General features: G+C 31.5%; 1 protein-coding gene across 10 annotated transcripts; it reads left to right on the top strand.

Annotated features, from left to right (window-relative positions):
• The first annotated feature begins 8,789 nt into the window (after positions 1-8,789).
• LOC146957898 (uncharacterized) lies at positions 8,790-17,330 on the top strand. Of its 10 annotated transcripts, none has more exons than XR_015024484.1 (5): positions 8,790-9,533; positions 10,348-11,673; positions 11,958-12,072; positions 13,410-13,649; positions 16,825-17,330. XR_015024484.1 is itself a non-coding variant. In XM_085739567.1 (5 exons), exons 1-4 carry the CDS (start codon positions 9,072-9,074, stop codon positions 13,644-13,646), a joined length of 2,097 nt encoding a protein of 698 aa, XP_085595693.1. In that variant the 5' UTR covers positions 8,790-9,071; the 3' UTR covers positions 13,647-13,649; positions 16,825-17,330. The 10 variants fall into 10 exon arrangements, 9 of the variants coding, with proteins under 9 accessions (XP_085595693.1, XP_085595690.1, XP_085595692.1 ...); XM_085739567.1 differs by having other exon boundaries at positions 13,453-13,649; XM_085739564.1 differs by having other exon boundaries at positions 13,450-13,649.
• The last annotated feature ends 1,913 nt before the right edge of the window (positions 17,331-19,243 follow it).

Genomic DNA, 19,243 nt, shown 5'->3' with positions numbered 1-19,243 from the left:
CATGTGCTACCCTTCAACAACAATAATCTATAAGGGAATAATTATTATTTTTGACATGAAAGGCAACGAACTTTATAAAATTTGTTGTTGAAGCACCGTACCACTAATTAACTTATGTCACTTTATAACATGAGTGGCATTTCAATACCTTTTAGTATATACAACCAAGTGACATAATTTCATAAATACTTACAATAATTTTCTGAATTAAGATGTCCACCATATACAGTGACATCCAAAAGGATCATAATCTAACATATTTATTGATCATAATCTAACATACTTATTGATTTTGTGTGATATTGTGCAGTTTTTTTGTTGGTTTTACATATGAGAATTAATAATTTTAGTTTGATAATTCTTGCTTACAATGTGGAGCATTGTTGAACAACTTGCTGTTGTTAATGGTCCTGGGTTTGAAATTGTTCCTTGGAAATCTTAGAAGATGGCCAGCTTGTTGTTACAAATGGAGAGGTCGATCAGAACCAACAGGTATTGTGTGGTATTGTGCAGTTTTTTTGTTGGTTTTACATATAAAAATTAATAATCCTAGTTTGATAATTCTTGCTCACAATGTGGAGCATTGTTGAACAATGATCGTTGTCGTGCACGATCAAAAATAAGTGTTTTAAAACAAGTAGTACAAGGTAGTTAACCTTGATCGTCTCTCGAAGCTTTCTGATTTAACAATTGCCAATGACAAGAACAACAACTATGAATTCTAAAATATAAATTGGGGGGTTTTTGTTTGCTTCACAGAACAACTTGTAAATTAGGATGACGAATTCAATTAATAGAAAAAACAATCAACTGGTTTTAGAAAACTTTGTTTATCATCTATCACAGGTTCTCAGAAAATATTTGTTTAAGAGTTTATGCTTTGGTTGATTATAAAACTCATTAAAAAAGCGAAAATCAGTTTTATAAAGAATTCGTTTGATTAAGCATCATACGTGTTCAACTAACTATGGTGATGATCAAGCGTCACCAAGAACAAAGTTAATATCATAACAAGATTCGATCAACCCTTTTTGCAAGCGAAAAAGAAAGCATAGATAGTTTTCTATTCAAATTAATTTAAACAAGCGATGAATTAATTTGAACAATCTCAACGGTATGAATATGAAACAAAATAATTAAGCATCAATTGTAACAAATTCATACACATAAAAGAGACACGAAAATTGATATATGATCAGCATAAACATAACAAATTGCTATTAAAATCGAACCTCAAGAGTCAGCAACAAAGTTCCTTCACCAATGGATCGAAAGAGAGATTAGTTATCCATAGCAAGCGGCTACCTTAGGGTTTCTATTTTGTGAACAGTCAATGAGCAGCCCTAGCTGCGTTTTTTAGTTTTTATATTACATGGGAAAAATGGGCCTTAAAAGTATTGGGCCGAAAAACATAAATTGTCTCGAAATTAATTATTTAAAATAAATTCTGGAACAAAACACGATTATTTGACTCATGTGCGCTCCGAACTGGTTCTGGCCTCAACATGAAAGTTGTAGAATTTTCTCTTATCTTTCCAACGCATGGTTGCGGGCTTCAAACCGATAAACGTAGCTCCAGTTATTCCTAGTGCAATGAAAGGTGTGAAATTACTGTTTATTCAGAAAATAAGTAGCGAAAATAAAATAAATGCAAAACTAAACTAAACTTAGAAAACACATTAAAAACACTAAAAATAAAGGGAGAAATCATAGAATTGGCATAGGATAAGATAGAAGAAAGTACATTAAAAATGCACTGATCAAACAGCCTGCTGCTATTAATGATCTTGGGTTTGGAATTGTTGCTCCTGGTGTGGAAGAAGAAGTAAGTTTGAGGTAAAACCTTTATATATTTACTTTATATATTGTTATGTCCATTTCATCTTTATGATTGTGGATCATTTCTCATTTATTAGAAATTTGATAGTGTTGCTGCTCGCTTTATGAGTTGGATTACTGGGCATGTCAGTTCGGTCATGCAAAAATTCAATGTCAGACATGTTAATATATTTAATGGCTTAATTTATCTCCTGCGAGATATAATGGGCTAGTTGCTTGGTGAGAAGCTTCTTATGTGTTATTAATGTTTTCTTTGTATTGTTTATGGCATTTGCCTCTTGTTTTATTTCAATTTAATTTTGGCATTTTCAAAAAAAAAAAAACAAAGAGTTTGGTTTTTAACAAAGTAAGTATTAGGCAATTGGTAAAAAAATATAACGGGCCGTAGATAATAGGGTTGTTTTGTTAATAGAAAAGAGTAAGCATTGGTTAATAGAAGCTATTTTTGTATGTATGTATCTGTGTTATTATTTTGGTAATTTTAAGCTTTCATTGTTATAACGTTTTAGCAGGATCCTTTAGTCAAACGTTGCAGATGATGAAGTACCTACAATAGGTGAGACCGCTAGTTATTACAATAAATGGTCTTTGTTCTAGTCATTTTTTTTCTTGTTAACATCTGCAGATAAAGTTTGGCGTATCACAGCATCTAGGTTCCTAGACTTTCTTGTTTGCCTAATTTTTACTGTTTGAGTACTATTTCAATATTGTAACTAAAACTGCTTATTTGTATAAATAATGTTGACTCTATTTTTCTTCTAACTGTGTATGGTGCTGATGTATGTTGTGACATTTTAAGCTGGTGGGACTCTATTTTTTTTCTTTGTGGCATTTTAAGCTGTTACAAAATTACAACTGGTATTATTGATTAGTGATGATTTGAAAATAAAATAGTGGTCTTTAGCAAGAGTAAAAAGACCCAATACAGCTTAACAAAGCTCCCTAATAAATTACAAAAGTTGTACGCGAACATGGTTAATGGTACCAACGTTAGACTTAGAGGGTCAACTCAAAAGACTGAGCAAACTTGGAAAGAGTTACAAATTATCATGTACGAAAATGCGATATACAAAATCCTTGCACAACACAAATAATGTGTTTTTATGAGGGGGAAGGGCACTGGATTGAGATAGATAAAGAACTACTTAATAATACATCAACTCGAAATTGGATATGGATATTCACATTTCACATAACCTCTATGAATGTTCGCCATATGCCTCTAACATCATGGAAAATTACTCGAGCTTCAACATTTACCAAACCTATCATGACATCTCAACTTATTTTTATAAGAGTGCAATTTATTGACATGCTTGTCGGATAATTATTTTAGTTTATGTAGAATCGACTCCGATTATAGTGATATTTGGGGTTTAGATTCTAGGTTAATTTTTTTTCTTTTCAATTTGAACCGTGGTAATATTGATTTTGAAAGTGTTTTTATTTAGACATAATGTCCCTGCATTTTTATCATAATTAAACTTGCAAAAGTTTTAAGGTTAGAGTGACACCCAACTTTAAAACATAATAATAAGAGGCAAGAATAAAGTTAGATAAAAGCTTAAATGAAACTTATCATATAAACTTTTTCAACCACATGTAGAAGAAAAGTTAACGAAAAATGGAATAATATTTATAAATATGTAAATTATATATTATATTAATAAGCAAATGAAACTTGCCACAAGGTCTTCTTGAACAACATACTTGATGTCATAGTTGGTATCTTTTCCTCGTTCATTTTGCATATAGTAAATACTCGTAATAAAATTAGTTGGATCAGTGTTGGTAACTGTTACTTTTCTTTGTGTTGTTTTATAAATTGAAGTTTTTATATCAATTGTTTTGTTTCCTATGTTGTGTTGGTAGGAGAAAACACAAAAAAGAGATAATGATGTAGAAGTCTGAGTCCAACTGTAACGCCCTGGATTTTCATCCAAGACATTAGTTAAAATTATTCATTTCTTTAGAAAATATGAGACTATATTTTGTTTTTTCAACTATTTGAAAAAACTAATAGAAACATAAACTATTAAAATAAATTGATAGAAATTTTTTTATAATATTCATTATTTCCTAATGGAAGAAATAATAGAGTTCAAAAATATTTTAAAAGTTACAATTACAAATTAATGAAAACTAGTCTTCTTTTTTTATTGAAAAACCCAATTTGCCCACGTAAGCGTTTCATCACACATCAAGCATCATAATCTTTGGTACCTACAACATTATATTAATGTAAGGGTCAATTTCCTTATCCAAATTGGTTCATACTCAAAGCACAAGAACAATGCCACAAAGTGGATAACATCTAAACTTCTCGATTAAAAGGAAATAAAATTAAACCCAAGTCATACATTGTAAGAAAAGAACTCAGATGCAACTATGCATAAAATGCATGCTCTTAATTACTATATGATCTGAATATAAACAAGCCACAAAGGCTAACGAGCCACAAAGGCTAAAAGGAGCCACAAAGGCTAACGAGCCACAAAGGCTAAACAAACCACAAAGGCTATGCAAATGTCATGATAATGAAACAAGCCACAAAGACTATGCATATGTCATGCCTTGATGATTAATTTTCAAAAAATATATAATCTAGCCACTTAGGCAAAAGCAAAATAGAACTCAGCCACTAAGGCAACCACACAACTAAATCATAAACAAATTACATCTTTTTTATTCTCAAACATCACAAAAGCATATAAAAATAATAAAATCGATACCACCTTCTCATATATAAATTTCATAAATAAATCCAAACTTTAATAAATATATTTATCTTTTAATTATTATTATTATTTTTATCTTCTTTCAAACGACAAGAATTTCTACTACTATTTCGTAACAAGGTCCTAGCACTTAGTAAGAACGTATGGGAAAAAAACCCTTATCTTGGGCGCCTTTACTTTCTAGCCGAAACTCAATCTAGAACCCACGAGGTAATTACAAGAAATAAAGATGAATATCTGATAATGTGAGTTGTTAAAAACGGATTGATGGAATCAAAATTATTTTGGATGAGTTAAGTTGGAGGTGGAGAGTTTATGCATGAGATGGATGGGGCATGAAGCACGTAATGAAAGGAATTCACCATAAAGGAAATAACCTCTCTTTATTTACAATAAAAAGACAATCAAATTATATACCTTTGACCAAATAATAATCATAAGGATTTAAAGACATTGAATTTGGTCTCTCAAAAAAAAAAAAAAAGACATTGAATTTGGAAAAGTAAAACGTTAAGGACCAAATAGAAATAAACAGTTAAAAGGAGAATTAATTTGTCAATTGCCACTAATTGGAAAACCTCCAGCCGAATCAAAAACAAAAGCTGAAAGAAAACAAATCTTAATAGGTATATTACCTTTGACAACTAGAACCATGACAATAAAAATGACATTTAACTTATGCAATCCTCTAATTGGGAAAGTAGGATACTGGTGTGTGAATCAAATTGATGCATATAAATCTAAAGACTATCAGCGCAACATACATTTGGTTTTATTTTACTATAACAATTATATGATCTCATTTAATCATTAATATAAGGTTTAATTCAACAACTTACTACTTCTCATTCTTGCTAGAAATGGTTACATGTATTATGAGAATTGTCTTGCCAAATTCAATGTATATAAATGCCATGAATGATGCACGTTAAGCTAAAGAGAAAATCATGCTACGCTAAAAGAAGAATAAAATGGGTCAATCATCAATTAATTCGGTGCAGCATAAAATAGGTTGATATATAAATAAAAATAAAGAAAATCACTAAAAGAATACACATATATTTTATAAAATATCGGGACGTTACATTATTACCCCCTTAAAATAGTTTCGTCCTCGAAACTAGAAAGTCTAAAAAGATTAGGGTCGAGCTTTTTGATTAAATAAAAACACTAAATAGTAAAAATAATTTTATAAAAGATGAAGGTAAAATATGTCAAAACATAAATAGGGTAAAATGTATATCTATATATTAAAAGAAAATTCAAGGGTCTTACACAAACTATGTTATAACTTGGTGTATTTTATGGAAGTATAGATACATCATTTCTCATCCATTACTTATTGTTTAAAATTTATTCCTTTACACCAAGCTTTTAAAATTTTAATAGTATAAATTTATTGATTTAATTTTAATAGTATAAATATATGTGGAATAAGATTTTATCTTAGAATTGAGAGATTCACGATACAAATCTTTTTACACAATCAATTATTAATAATCCTTGAACAAGGTACAAAACAAATACACAATTTCAAACCAAACCTATGAACAAAAATATTATGCTATCAATTCAAAAGTACAATGCAAGTGTAATTGAAGAATTGAATAGACTTTGCAATCAATTGATCTAAGCAAATTGTATGAAACCTAACTCAATGAATTAGGTCAATTTTCAATGAAAAACTACTTAGATCAATACTAGCAATTAACCTATCAATTATTCAATTAATCACAAGCAATATTGAAAAGTAAAAAGGATAGGGAAAGAGAGAGAACACCAGTATTTATAGCAGTTCACCCTTTTTCGTCATCGCTTAGGGCTACGTCTACTCTACTTGATGAAGTACGCCTTCACCAAGGTCATCCACTATGTAACAAATGTTGATTACAATGTTTACAGGAGTTCCTTCAAATTAAAACCCTAATTCTTCAACTCCTATGTAAACTACTCGCCCAAACTTCAACTACATCTTGAATTTGGTGCTTCTTGAATCTTCGGATCCTTGAATTACCCGTGCACTCCTTCGAACTCTTCACTCGAGTCTTCAATGCTACGTCCGGCAAACGAACCCCCTTCGACTTCAAGTCCTTTGGAGGTGGAATGAGATTATCCACTTCCTTTGAAGCCTTGATTAAGCCCAATCAATCTTCTTGAGAGAATCAACTTACAATCCCTACTAGCACCCTAGAGAATCTACACACTCAAAGAACAAAGTGATTTTAAGAAAAAATGTTTAATTTTAAAGAATATATGAACAATAAGTTTTGAGACCTAGAGATAATAGTTGTAAATGATTCAATGATTTTGGAGTTGTGAGGATAGTACAATACATAAGAGCAAGGGGAAAGGCTAAATTTTCGCACAAAATGAACTGTGTGAATCGATTCACTTATTATTTGAATCGATTCAAACCACATAAGACAAAATAAAGAAAGGGAAAAATATGTTGAAGAATGAAATGTGTCAAGTGAGTTTTGAAACGACTCAATTTGCCCAGAAGGTGATTGATACGATTCATAACCTTTGTGAATCGATTCAGAACATGTCAGAGAGTTTGATGAATCGTTTCAAACAATGAATGATATGATTCATACATGAATCGATTCACTATGAGGGTGACACGATTCATATGAAGTCAGAGAGCATCATATTAATTTTGAAAGACATATGAATCGATTCAAGCCTTGTTTGATACGATTCATACATATACTCAGAGCAAATGCATGTTTTCTAAGACACATGAAATGCAATTGCAACAGAAAACAAGTTGACACACTTTTACATAAATGCTTGATCATCTAGGGTGCTATTATACAAACTAAGAGCCTAACTAATAAACAAACATAAAATATAAAAGGAACATCATCAAAAACAGTTTATTGAGCTAGAGGCTTCACGCGTAAAAGATACCGACTATGACATGCAATATGTTGGTCAAGAAAAGTTTGTGGCAATTTTCATTTTCTAATTAATATAATATTTAATTGGCAAAATTACACTTTTAGTCCCTTAACTTAATTTCATGTAACAATTTAGTCCTTTATCTTTTTTCATTTCATATTACTCCACTTTTAGTTAAATTTGCTTCTATAGGTGGTTGGAAGAGTTTATGATAAGTTTCATTTAAGCTTTTATCTGACTTTATTCTTTTCTCTTATAATACTGATTTAGAGTGTTGCACAATGTAGCTGATACATTCGCTTTGACGGTACATTACCTGTTCTTTGATGCTTGATGAGCGTAGAAACTTGTTTCCTGACGATTTGCAATGATTTGGAATGAAAATTTTGACCCAAAAATTCGCATTTTTTTGGGTTTTTGGAGGTGGAAGGAAAGGAAAAATGGAGTTGTGTGGTTGCATGCTGGGTTTTGATCGAAATAGTACTCGACGTGCGTTAACTCATGCAAGGGCAAAATTGTCCATTTGGTTGTGCAAAATTGTCCCTATGCAAGAAAAGCTAACCTAAAAATTGTATATAACATTGCTTTGTTTGTGCAACAATTTTTAGGTTAGCTTTTCTTGCATAGGGGTCAAATGTTAGTGTTCATTTTATGCTCTACGCATGAGAGAAGAAATTCTAATCTCTCACAATTCAAATTGACTTGTTTCTTCAATCGAAAATGAAAGAAGAATTGATCTTTCTTGGTTGGATTCGCAATCAGCAGAATGTTGATTGCCAAGTTTTCCCTTGGTCTCATTCTAGTGGATGCCAAAAACTCAAAATTTGTTCAAGTGCTCAAGAGGTGACTTTTGAAGGGAAGAATAGTTCGGGCTTTGCTCATCTTAGATGTATAACAAGATGATGGCTTTGCTTGGTTCTTGCTATAATTCATTTACTACTAAAGTTCAATTTTTTGGTGTAATAATAAATTGTATTTTTTGCCTCCGTTTACACTTTACATTCGAAGATGAAAATCACTTGAACTCACAAAATATTGCCTTATTGACATCTCTACCCTCAAAATCTCAACACCGCACACCATTTCATTAAAGCCCAATTTGGTCTTTCCATAACCCATTTCACTTACCTTACGTGTCACACAAAATATCTGTCTTTACTTTTTGAAACCTGACACACACCTTCGAACTCATTCACTCACTCGCTCGTATCTATCTATCTTGTCCTTAACAAATCTCCACCGTCCATCTCTTCCATTCAACGGATCTCATCACTTAGAAGTTAGTACTAGTTTACCATTCATTTCTTCACAGTTGTTTTTCCAACCATAAACCCTAACCCCCCCTCTCTTTCTCTCTGTTCCCTCTTCTCTTTCCCGCTTCCTCTCTCTCTCTAAATATCGATCTGTTTCTCTCTCTTCCCATATTGTTGATTGTTGTTGTTGTATTTTTTGTTTTTCATCTGTTTTTTTGTGTGTTCATTTTCTGTGATTTTCAATTTTCAATTCCGATCCGAGTTCTGTTGAATTCAACTCGTTACTGAGTTGAATTAACTCAGTCTCACTGTGAATTCAATTCGGGAAGAGGTTGAAATGCCATCACCATCGGTTGCCACGAGGCAAACCACAACGGTGTTTGGAGTCGTCAAAGGCGGTGGCGGAGACACCGGACGTGTGTTACGTTCAGGGCGGCAGTTATGGCCGGATTCCGGCAACATCTCCGATGATCGAAGGAAGAAACCGGCGAAGACAAACCTGCATAACGATGGCAGTGATAGGTTTTACGGGAAAGCTTATAGCAGAAAAAGGAAAAGAAACGTTGAAAACAACGAAAGTGAAATTTTCAGGATTCAACGACAAAGGATGAAGGATCCATGTAAGATTGCGGTTATTGTGAAACCTTGTTCTGAGGATATTGGTTTGTTTTCGTGTTTCTTGTTTATGGTGTTGAGAACCGTTGTGATGTTTGGACTCACATTCGAGGATCTCGCTGCTTTTGTTCTGTCAGAGCCTATTTGTTCTGTTTATGCATCAAGAGGGATACGATTCTTACAGGTAAAAATCTCAGTCCTTGAATTATGCTAAAGTTTGTCTCCTATGTTTTTTATTTTGTTGGTCAAATATGATACTGTAATGTTTTTTTATCTTCATGTTAGTTGTCGAAATATTTTATCTGATGAACCTTATATTATGTTTTTAATGCATTTATATGATTAATCTATTTAATTCCCCTCGAGGTTTGTAATGAATTGTAAATTGATGGAAACTGCGTGGAGTAATTATTTTTATTTATTTTTTGACAGTGGTTGTCAATTTTGTCAATTTAATATCTTTGGTATAAAAATCTTACAATCAATGCTTTTCTTTTTTCTTAAAATATTGTTTTTTTATACCTATCCCTACATTTATTTATTTATTTATTTATTGTAATTTATTATTTATGGTAAAAAAATAAGTGGGGTTTTTCCTGTTTAATATTTTTCCTGTAAATGGGTGGATGCAGGGATAAGATTTGAAAAAGGTGTGATAAAATAGTACTCATACAGACATACACTTTGACCAAAAAAACAAATAACGCTCATTCATACACAAAGTGAAAAAAATTAATAATTGAATCTCAATAGTTGTTATCTACTAAGGGGTTGGTCCACCACTTGATTTACTCTTGCTCTTGACAATGTATGATATTGATTTTTGGTTTCAATCTAAGTCTCTCGATTTATAATTCATTGAGATTGGTAAGTTTAAGTTGTATATATTACGAAAGGTAAAAATGAAATTAAAAGTAAAGCTGAGTATCTGCTGATTAATTCTAGTGTTCCTAATTTACACCTTGATCTTACATAACATGAGTTTAATGTTCTTTCAGGGTTCTGTTACTGCCAACGTTGGGATTTGCCAGTTTTTTGGGGTGACAAGGTTCATACCATTGTTTTGTGTAGATTTTTCTGCTGTTCCTCAATGTTTCACGTCTCTACATTCTGCAGTGGTTTTAAGATATATGTTCAGGTCATTTTTTCTTGCATGTAATCTGGTAAATGTTGCTATTGATATTGAAGACGGAGTTGATCTATCAGATTTTGAGATGGAACTGCAGATTTCATGTGATTCCTTCATGAAAGAAACTTCTGAGATTGAAAACATTAGTATCACCCCTGAAGTTATTGAAATAGACGGCGATTTATCTTTACATGAATCTGTCACGTCTTCAAAGTTAGCTGTTCGAAATGGACAACGTCATAGCATGAACGCTCGACGCATTCAGATGAGGAGAACTTCACCTAGGATAAAGGAAGCTCAGAATCCTTCAACAAAGAACATGAGTAACAGCGAATTACCTTTTGATTCAAAGGGTGGACGGGAAAAAAGTAGCGCTGGTGTGGCCTCTAATAAGAAACCCAGACGTTTGACTAACAGTTGCACAAGTTTAAACCTTTCAGAGGCAAAGTCTGTCATGGATGATTCAAAAGAAGCAATTGATTCGTCTTTTTGTTCTGCAAATATATTGATTGTTGAGTCTGACAGGTGTTATAGGGTAGAAGGAGCAGTTGTTACTTCAGAAGAAACGCCCAAGTCAGGAGAATGGCATCTTGCAGTAAAGAAAGATGGGTTGACTCAATGCACCCTCAAGGCTGATAAGATAATGAGACCATGCTCTTCCAATAGGTACACCCATGTTAAAATGATCTCATTAATCAATGGGTGGAAGCTAGAGTTTGCTAATCGTCAGAATTGGCTTGCCTTTAAGAATCTTTATAAGGGGTGTTCTGAACGCGAAATTCCAATTCCTGCTGCGAAATATATTCCAGTACCAGGCGTATGTGAAGTCTCTGACTATGCAGACAGTTATACCGTTCCCTTCAATCGACCGGATTCTTATATATCCACAAACAGTGATGAGTTTTACAGAGCAATGACATGTAAAACGGCAATTTATGACATGGATTCAGGTGATGAAGATTGGGTGAGCAAGTTCAATAAAGAGTTTCAAGAACATGTTTCAGAGGATGATTTTGAATCAATTGTTGATGCTTTGGAGAAGACTTATCATTATAATCCAGATGACTGTTGTGATGAAAAAACTGTGATTTATTGGTGTAAGAATCTTGTTAGCAAGAAGGCTGTAGAAGCTGTACATGGTTATTGGATGAGAAAGCGGAAACATAATCATTCATCGCTGCTTAGGATTTTCCAGGTAACTTTCCCATTGTTGCACTGCTTGCTTTATCCGAAACATTTCAATGCTCAATTGCTCATCCTCGTGCAATTCTCTCCTTTGGAAAATCGAAATAGACAAGTTTTGTTGGTAGACATTTGATTTCTTTTTCAATTTCGGTTAAACTACATTTATTAGTTTGAGCTGTTAAGGCGATGTATATCTGGTAGTCTCTTGAACTCTGGAAGGGCTCTAGGATATTTTAGTACTGCAGTTCAATCTCATTATCTGACCGTCATAGTTTTGGTTTTTTTTTCTGTCAGAGTTATCAATCAAAGATATCTCCATTTGTTCTCAAGCCTTCACTGCGAAAGAAGAGGTCGTTTAAGAGACACCCGAGTCAAATAAATAGAAGCGAAAATCCAAATGTTTTGCAAGGTAAGTTTATTATTATTTCATATTGTTAACAGGAATATAGATTGCAGATTTCTCTGATTCTGTCAAAATACCGTTAATTTTATTTTATTGTTTTTGGTATTTTAACTTGTGGAATTTCGATGTTGTTATTCTGACATCTAAGTAGAATTGTCATTCTTTATATCCACCTTATGCAACACAAATATACAGTTCTGAATCTTGATATCGCTGTGCTTCAACTCATATTCTTTTGTTTATAGGGTTAATTATGTTTTTGGTCCCTACAAAATTGTGACCTTGTAAGTTTAGTCCTTACTTAATTTTAATAGCATTTTTAATCCCTACAAAAAAAAATTTACTTATAAATTTAGTCCCTACTAAAATAAATTTTGTTTAATTATCCTTAAACTCTTAAATTTTTTAACGATTCTTTTTATACAAGTTTAGAACACTATGAAAGGTTCATTTACTAAAATCTATAATTTTTTAACATGAAATAAATTAAATATGAATTTTTTAAAACGACAAAAGTTTAAGATATAAGTAACAAAAATATGGACGTAGAAATCAAATTTTTGCGATATTTTTTTCGGAGGACCTTTTAATAACGTTCTTAACACGCCTGTAAAAAATTGTTGAAAAACTTAAGAGTTTAAGCATAAATTAAACAAATTTGGATTGAGTAAGGATTAATATTGAGTGCAGAAATTTTTTGTAGGGATTAAAAATGCTATTAAAATTAAGTAAGGACTAAACTTACAAGGTCGCAATTTTGTAGGGACCAAAAACATAATTAACCCTTGTTTATATTGCTTGAATTTAGCCTATATCTTCCTTTTTTTTTTTTTTTTTAACCCTCCCGTTTTCAAAGGAAGCAGACACTAATAATCTAGAGTTTGACGGGTAGTACCTAAAGTATGCCCGAAGATTTTTTGGGATTGGATCCTCTCCAAAGGAGTTTGAAAACATTTAATGATAAAGAGTGATGGTGGGACCCACTGCCTATTTTTTGTTTATATCGTTTTCAAACTTGAGATGATCAAATTCACAAGTAGAAAATGAAGATGATCAAATTCACAACTCAGATTGTTCCTTGGCCTATTTTTTTTTCTTTTCCCTCTAATGCTTCATGTAATGATATTTGTAATTATATTTTTTTTATGAAATATGAGATCTTGAATTGGCATATCAACAACTGAAGTTGCTAGTTTGATATATTTCCAGATACTTTTATTGTTTTTGGATTATTGTTTCTGGAATGTTTGTCTTAATACAGTATCTTGTTTGGTTTCTTTGAGTTGACTACAAAAAAAGGACTCGAGTGTTTAATTACATGTATATTGTATATGTGTCTATAGATGGACGTCGTGGAACTCACCCTGATCTATTCATTTACAGTAGCTGCTGAGGTCGAAGCAGCTAAAGCAGCTGCAAATGAATCAACGGAACTTGCAATACAAAAACGCAAAGAAGCACAGTCGCTTGCAGAGAATGCAGATTTAGCAGTCTACAAGGCTACTATGTTAGTTAGAATGACTGAAGCAACTCAAGCTGGAGGATCTGTAGATGCATTGGCAGGACAGTTTCTTGATTGACTGGTAGGAAATAATTCCTTATTCTAATCATAATAATTACTATATTAATCATATAACCCGGTTTTCATTGCAGAAAAGAGGTTACACCTAGCTCTTCTTATTTTTTTATTTTTAATTGTAATTGTATATAATTTTTTTTTTTTACTTTTATTTGTATGTACATCTTGTCATATAACATCACATCAATTTTTGTACAATTAGATTTGTTATTAACTTACCGTAAACAAAAAAGATTAGTTATTACTGTAACTGGAGAAAATGGAAAATTAATAAAAGATGTTTATTATTAGCATTAATTTTGTGCCTCAAAATATTTGTGTCTAGATGGTCATTGAAACTTTTTAGGTACAAATCGTTTAAATATTTTTCATCGAACAACAGTTAGATTTCTACAGTTGAAATTATTGACGATGGCCTGCACTTGTTATTTATATCATCACAAACAATAGTTAGGTTTGCTACCATACCCCAACTAAATAATCACACTACTACGGGAGCAGAGACTACAATACATGGCATTTCATGATTCAAGCAAGGTTAACAAAAGGAAACAATTAGTCAATAAAAAAAAAACGAAACAATGAATGAATTATGAGATTAATGGCTTTTCACCTTTCAACTCCAAAACTTTGAACAAATATACTCCTTAGATAATATCCACATGCCCGTTGTTCACCCAAAAGAAGACTATCCATACGGCCATCTATAATCTCCAGTTAATGATCACAATAACTCGGTTCACAAAGTCTTTAGCTAGGATAGAAATAAGGGGCAAACATTTAGATGGAAGTGTAAGACTAGGGAACGAAGTATACAGGAAAAAAAAAAAACAGTTAATACATAAGCTGGGGCTGCAACTTGTTTCTAAATATAACGCGGCTATTACTTTTCCCTAAGTTTCTCGTGCGTCCTATTCGGATTCTAAAATCTGAAATTTTTCAACTTGTTTTTGGAGGTTTTATGGGGTTTTTCTACCATTCGGATTCTATAATCTGAACTGAATAAAGTGCATGAGAAATTCAAAATGTGGGAAAAGAAGCGGTCATATAATGCACCACAATTGCAATGCAACTTATTATTGGGCTTTGATCGGTTTCTATTTTAACTAGGGAGATTAGTCACTTTAGTACCTGAATAGGAAATTAGTCGTCACTTTAGTCCCTGAATGCAGATAAATTGCAAAATAGTCCCTAAATGTACTCTGTTAGTCAATTTAGTCCCTGAATACAGACTTCGTGAAAGTAGACTCCGTTAGTCACTTTAGTCCCTGAAATTGACCAACAGAGTCTACATTCAGGGATTGTTTTGCAATTTCTCTGCATTCAGGGACTAAAGTGACTACTCCTTTCCCACTCAGGGACTAAAGTGACTAATTCCCCATTTTAACTAGCTTTTGACCATCACATTGTTCAAAAGTCCCTCGGATAACTCCAATTACCCAAAATTTATTGGGGTTTACGATTGATCATTGTTTTTTTATATATTGGAGTATAATTTTCGATCGACTAATTTCAAAAGTTGAGCAATCTAAGAGGTCTATAGAGAAATTACCTAGCCTTTTAGTAACCCAAAAGATACGTATAGTTATGTATTCTTCCAAAAATATATTAAGTTTTTAAATTAGTAACCATATATAGCACTTTTGAAAACAAGTTATATAGAAAAGGAAAATGCTACTTCTCAAGAAAAATAGCTTCAAGAATTTTTCAAGACACAGTTGGCAAATTTTAATTGGATGATTTATTTGTCCACTTCCTATTTTTCAGCCACACCTCCTTGAATTGTGGCAAATAGTGCATTGTGATTGGCTACTCTTTATTCTTGAAGAATTCTTGATGTTATTTTTCTAGAGATATAACATTGCTCGAAAAGGAAATAAGTCAAACTTTGCTAACCGTATTATCATCTATATTACAAATTTTTTTTTTGGATGTCTCTATTACAATTTATTTGATTATGCTTATATAACCCAAAATTATATTGTTTCAAAATTTCTGCTCGATCGTTTATTGATGGAGAATTTTATATGGTCTCTGATAAAAAACGATAATGAAAATGTTGTTTCCCCCCGATTTATGTTTGTTTTTTCAACTTGTTTTTATTTTCACCTCTAAAAAAACTTGTTTTTATTTTTATGGTTTATGAAGGAAAGATAATAAAACATTTTTTCAGTTTTTTTATTCAGAAAATTAAAAAATATATATATGAGTGTGGAAGTAAGTACATATTGTTTATTATAGATTTAAGTTATTATCACAGAATTGTTTGATTACTTTTATTTTATTTATTGACTGTAGAGATTTAATAAAGAAATGGTATAACATACCATTTGAAACATTAAATGAAATAAATAAAATGATATTTGTTTGTGATAATCCCTGTTGGGTTTCATGTCATCCATCAATGGTTGTTATTGGCTAAGGAATTTAATTTTTAAGATACTATTAGCTACATTGATTCTGTTCACCGTGAATAAATCCTCAAAGAGACAAACTAAGATGCTACTTTGATTTAGGATATTAGGAATCTTCTCAACTCCATTGTCCATGCACTCCATGAAAGAAATAGTTGTGCTAATTTTTTGGCTCCAGTTCACATTTCTCTTCTGCCAGACTTATAAACATTCTCTATGCAGATTATACCACAATGTCTTTGCATTAGAAAGCATTTGTAAAATTTTAAGAGTAAATAAAAATTTTAGTTTATTAGACCATCCACATTGGTGAGGTCTTAACCATATAAGACCCGGTACCTAATAGGTACCCCCAATGTGAAATCTTTTTTTGGGGGTCTCTTAAGACCCAGGGTCTTACTTAAGAACTCAATGCTTAAGTGGACCCCACATTACTTTTTCTTAAAATAATCATTTTTAAGTGGACCCCACATTACTTTTTCTCAAATAGATAATAGTGTCTTAAATAAATAGTTATTGGTGGGACCCTTTTAGACCTTTTGTTAGAGGGTCTCCATTGGAGTGGATGAGTACCTATTAGGTACTATTATTAAAAAATAATAAAAAAATGATGTGTCCATGTGGGACCCATTTAAGACCTCACAATTGAGTGTCTCCAATGTGGATGCTCTTATGTTGTCACTCATTGTTTGCATGAACTATAGAATAATATATATTATTTTTCTTTCATTTTTTTAACATAGAATTTTTGGTTGATTGATATAGGAGCTTCTCAATACAAGAGCTAGAGCAGGATGTGAACCAACTTGAACAAGACTGTTTCAAGCCCAAATTTGACTCATAGGTACTATCTACAATTCTACTTTGCTATCCAAAAATAAGTTCTACTTTAGACAATAAGTCAATTCCGAATTTCCTATTGACTCTCAATAAAAAAAAAGAAGAAAACATGTAATTGCTCTTAATTTTGAGATTTTCTTTTGGTTGGAAGGTATTTCAAGATTATATATTTTGTTTTTGTTGGAATAAGGTAGGCATAATATATATGCACATCTTTCAGACTTTTTATAGCATAAGTTTAATACTCTTGTGGGATATTTCCCCTCTTGATTGTACTTTTAGCTGATGTTGTCGTATCATTTTGGAGGATTTCACATGGTTTTTTTAGTGTATCATTTTTTTTTAGTTCTTTGGAGGAATGAGTTTTCTCATCATGATCCAAAATTTCTATTTCATTCCATGATTAAATATATTTGTAGTTTTGATAATTATTTCGAGTTTTATTTAGTTCTTGTATCCGCTTTTTAGTCCTTACAACTGGTAAAAAAGGATTAAAAGTATACGGTTTTATATTTTGTAGGATTGAAAAATAGATTTTTAGAATTAAGATTGAATAAATAAAATATTAAATTTATTAAAATTAAAAATATATTTAACCCTTCATTCTATCGTATCTCGTAGTGATTTTTTTCAAAATTATCTAAAGATAGTTTCTTTCTTGTTGCCAATCTTTCAGATTTTAAGACAATGTTGCTGCTAACTTTCGAGTTTTTAAGAGAATGAGATCATAATAATATGTAGTTTAACCGAAAGGTAAGCAAAGTTTTGTCAATAATTATAAATTGGATTGTTTTCTCCATATGTTGATCTTAATTATATCAAATTATTTTTAAAAACATAACAAGCACATCGAGAATTGCTTAAAAGAGATTGATTTTTTTCTCAAAACGAAAAATTCTTCAACTTGTTCAGGATCCATTTTTCTCTGTAAAAGTTCAAACTTAAAGTTTGTTTGTGTTGTTTGAACAATCTTGTTAACTAAATTGTGTGTTTTGAAACTTTTATGTTCCTCCACAATTTTTTTTAAAGATAATTGTATTCATTTTTTTATGATAATTGTATTCATTTTTATTTCAAACAACTTCTGAGCTAATAAAAAATCAAATATGTTTTCACCAAAAACAAATCAACAATATAATTATTGTGTTGAGATTTGTTTGTTATAGATTAAAATAAAAATGATTTTGATACAAATGACATAGAAGTTTTTTTTAAGACATTCTTAAGAAAAGCATTAAACATGGTGCATTCCTCTAAAGATGATTTTCTATAAAAAAAAAAACAATAAAAATAGCTTTTCATTTTCAACATAATTGTTTTAACAAGAATAACCTTTGAAAATAGCTTAATCCAACATAACTAAAACATCGAAAATAATTGTTTTTAGAAAATGAGATTTCATTCCAAATAATCTTAAGCAAACACACTCTAAATAATAATAACTCTTGTCAATCAAATGATTTACTCAAGAAAGTTAATAAACTTCAATTACTATCTAGACTCTAGTCAATGAAAAGCAATTGAATTCAATTCTTAATTTAAATAAGTTTTCACCAATGGAAATCGAATTATTATGGACTATTTTCCCATGAACTAACGGAGTTAGACCAATATTAATGTTGTTATTGTTGGTGCAAGCTCCTAGCTTACACTCACCGATGAGAGAAAGAGAGAATTCAAAACGTTCTGTTCTATGATGAGAATGGAGAGGATGAAGAGTTTTTGTTTATGGTAAATTGTAAAACTATGAATTGTATTGCATAGTGATAGTGATTAATTATATGATACAAGATATGAGTTATATCAAATAGATACAAACACAAGCTAAGTTGAGTTACTTGCACTACAAGCCACTAACCCACTAACTAACTAACCAACAAATATAGTTGGATTTATTCACAACAGTTATTTACAAGTATTGTACAATACATCATTTTGGAGTTACACCAAAATATTTTCTTCTCTTGTAATAATTTGTGGACAAGGAGGAACAAAGAGTTGCATGAAGAAGGGTTTAGTCGTACAATCTATCTGGAACAACATGTGTTAAGGGCTTAAGGCTAACAGAGTGGTGGAATAGGTACAGGGTCAAACCATTCTTATAGGATGGAACTTATAAGGAATGTTGGATAGCGGGTAGTGAAGGGGTTTTGAGTTGCATGTGGATTGTGGATTCTATGACAGTGATGTATGTCCTTAACTCGGGAGAAGAAGACCCGTCAATTGAAAAATATATAAAGGTGTAGCACATTTAGGCCATTTTACAATTATATACATAAATTCAAGTTCCTGATTGCCTCGTTGAATATTTATCAACAAATATTTCATCAAAAAAAATGTTGAA

This window comes from Medicago sativa, chromosome 1 (assembly GCF_051527215.1).
Source record: "Medicago sativa cultivar Bolivia chromosome 1, Bolivia_mono, whole genome shotgun sequence".
NCBI classification, from domain to species: domain Eukaryota; kingdom Viridiplantae; phylum Streptophyta; class Magnoliopsida; order Fabales; family Fabaceae; genus Medicago; species Medicago sativa.
This window is presented reverse-complemented; position numbering and strand designations above follow the sequence as displayed.

Coding starts and splice junctions, on each gene's coding strand:
- LOC146957898 (XM_085739564.1), top strand. CDS start 9,072: ATGCCATCACCATCGGTTGCCACGAGGCAAACCACAACGGTGTTTGGA. Junction 9,534..10,347: donor GAGGGATACGATTCTTACAG/GTAAAAATCTCA, acceptor ATGTTCTTTCAG/GGTTCTGTTACTGCCAACGT. Junction 12,073..13,449: donor AAATCCAAATGTTTTGCAAG/GTAAGTTTATTA, acceptor ATTCATTTACAG/TAGCTGCTGAGGTCGAAGCA.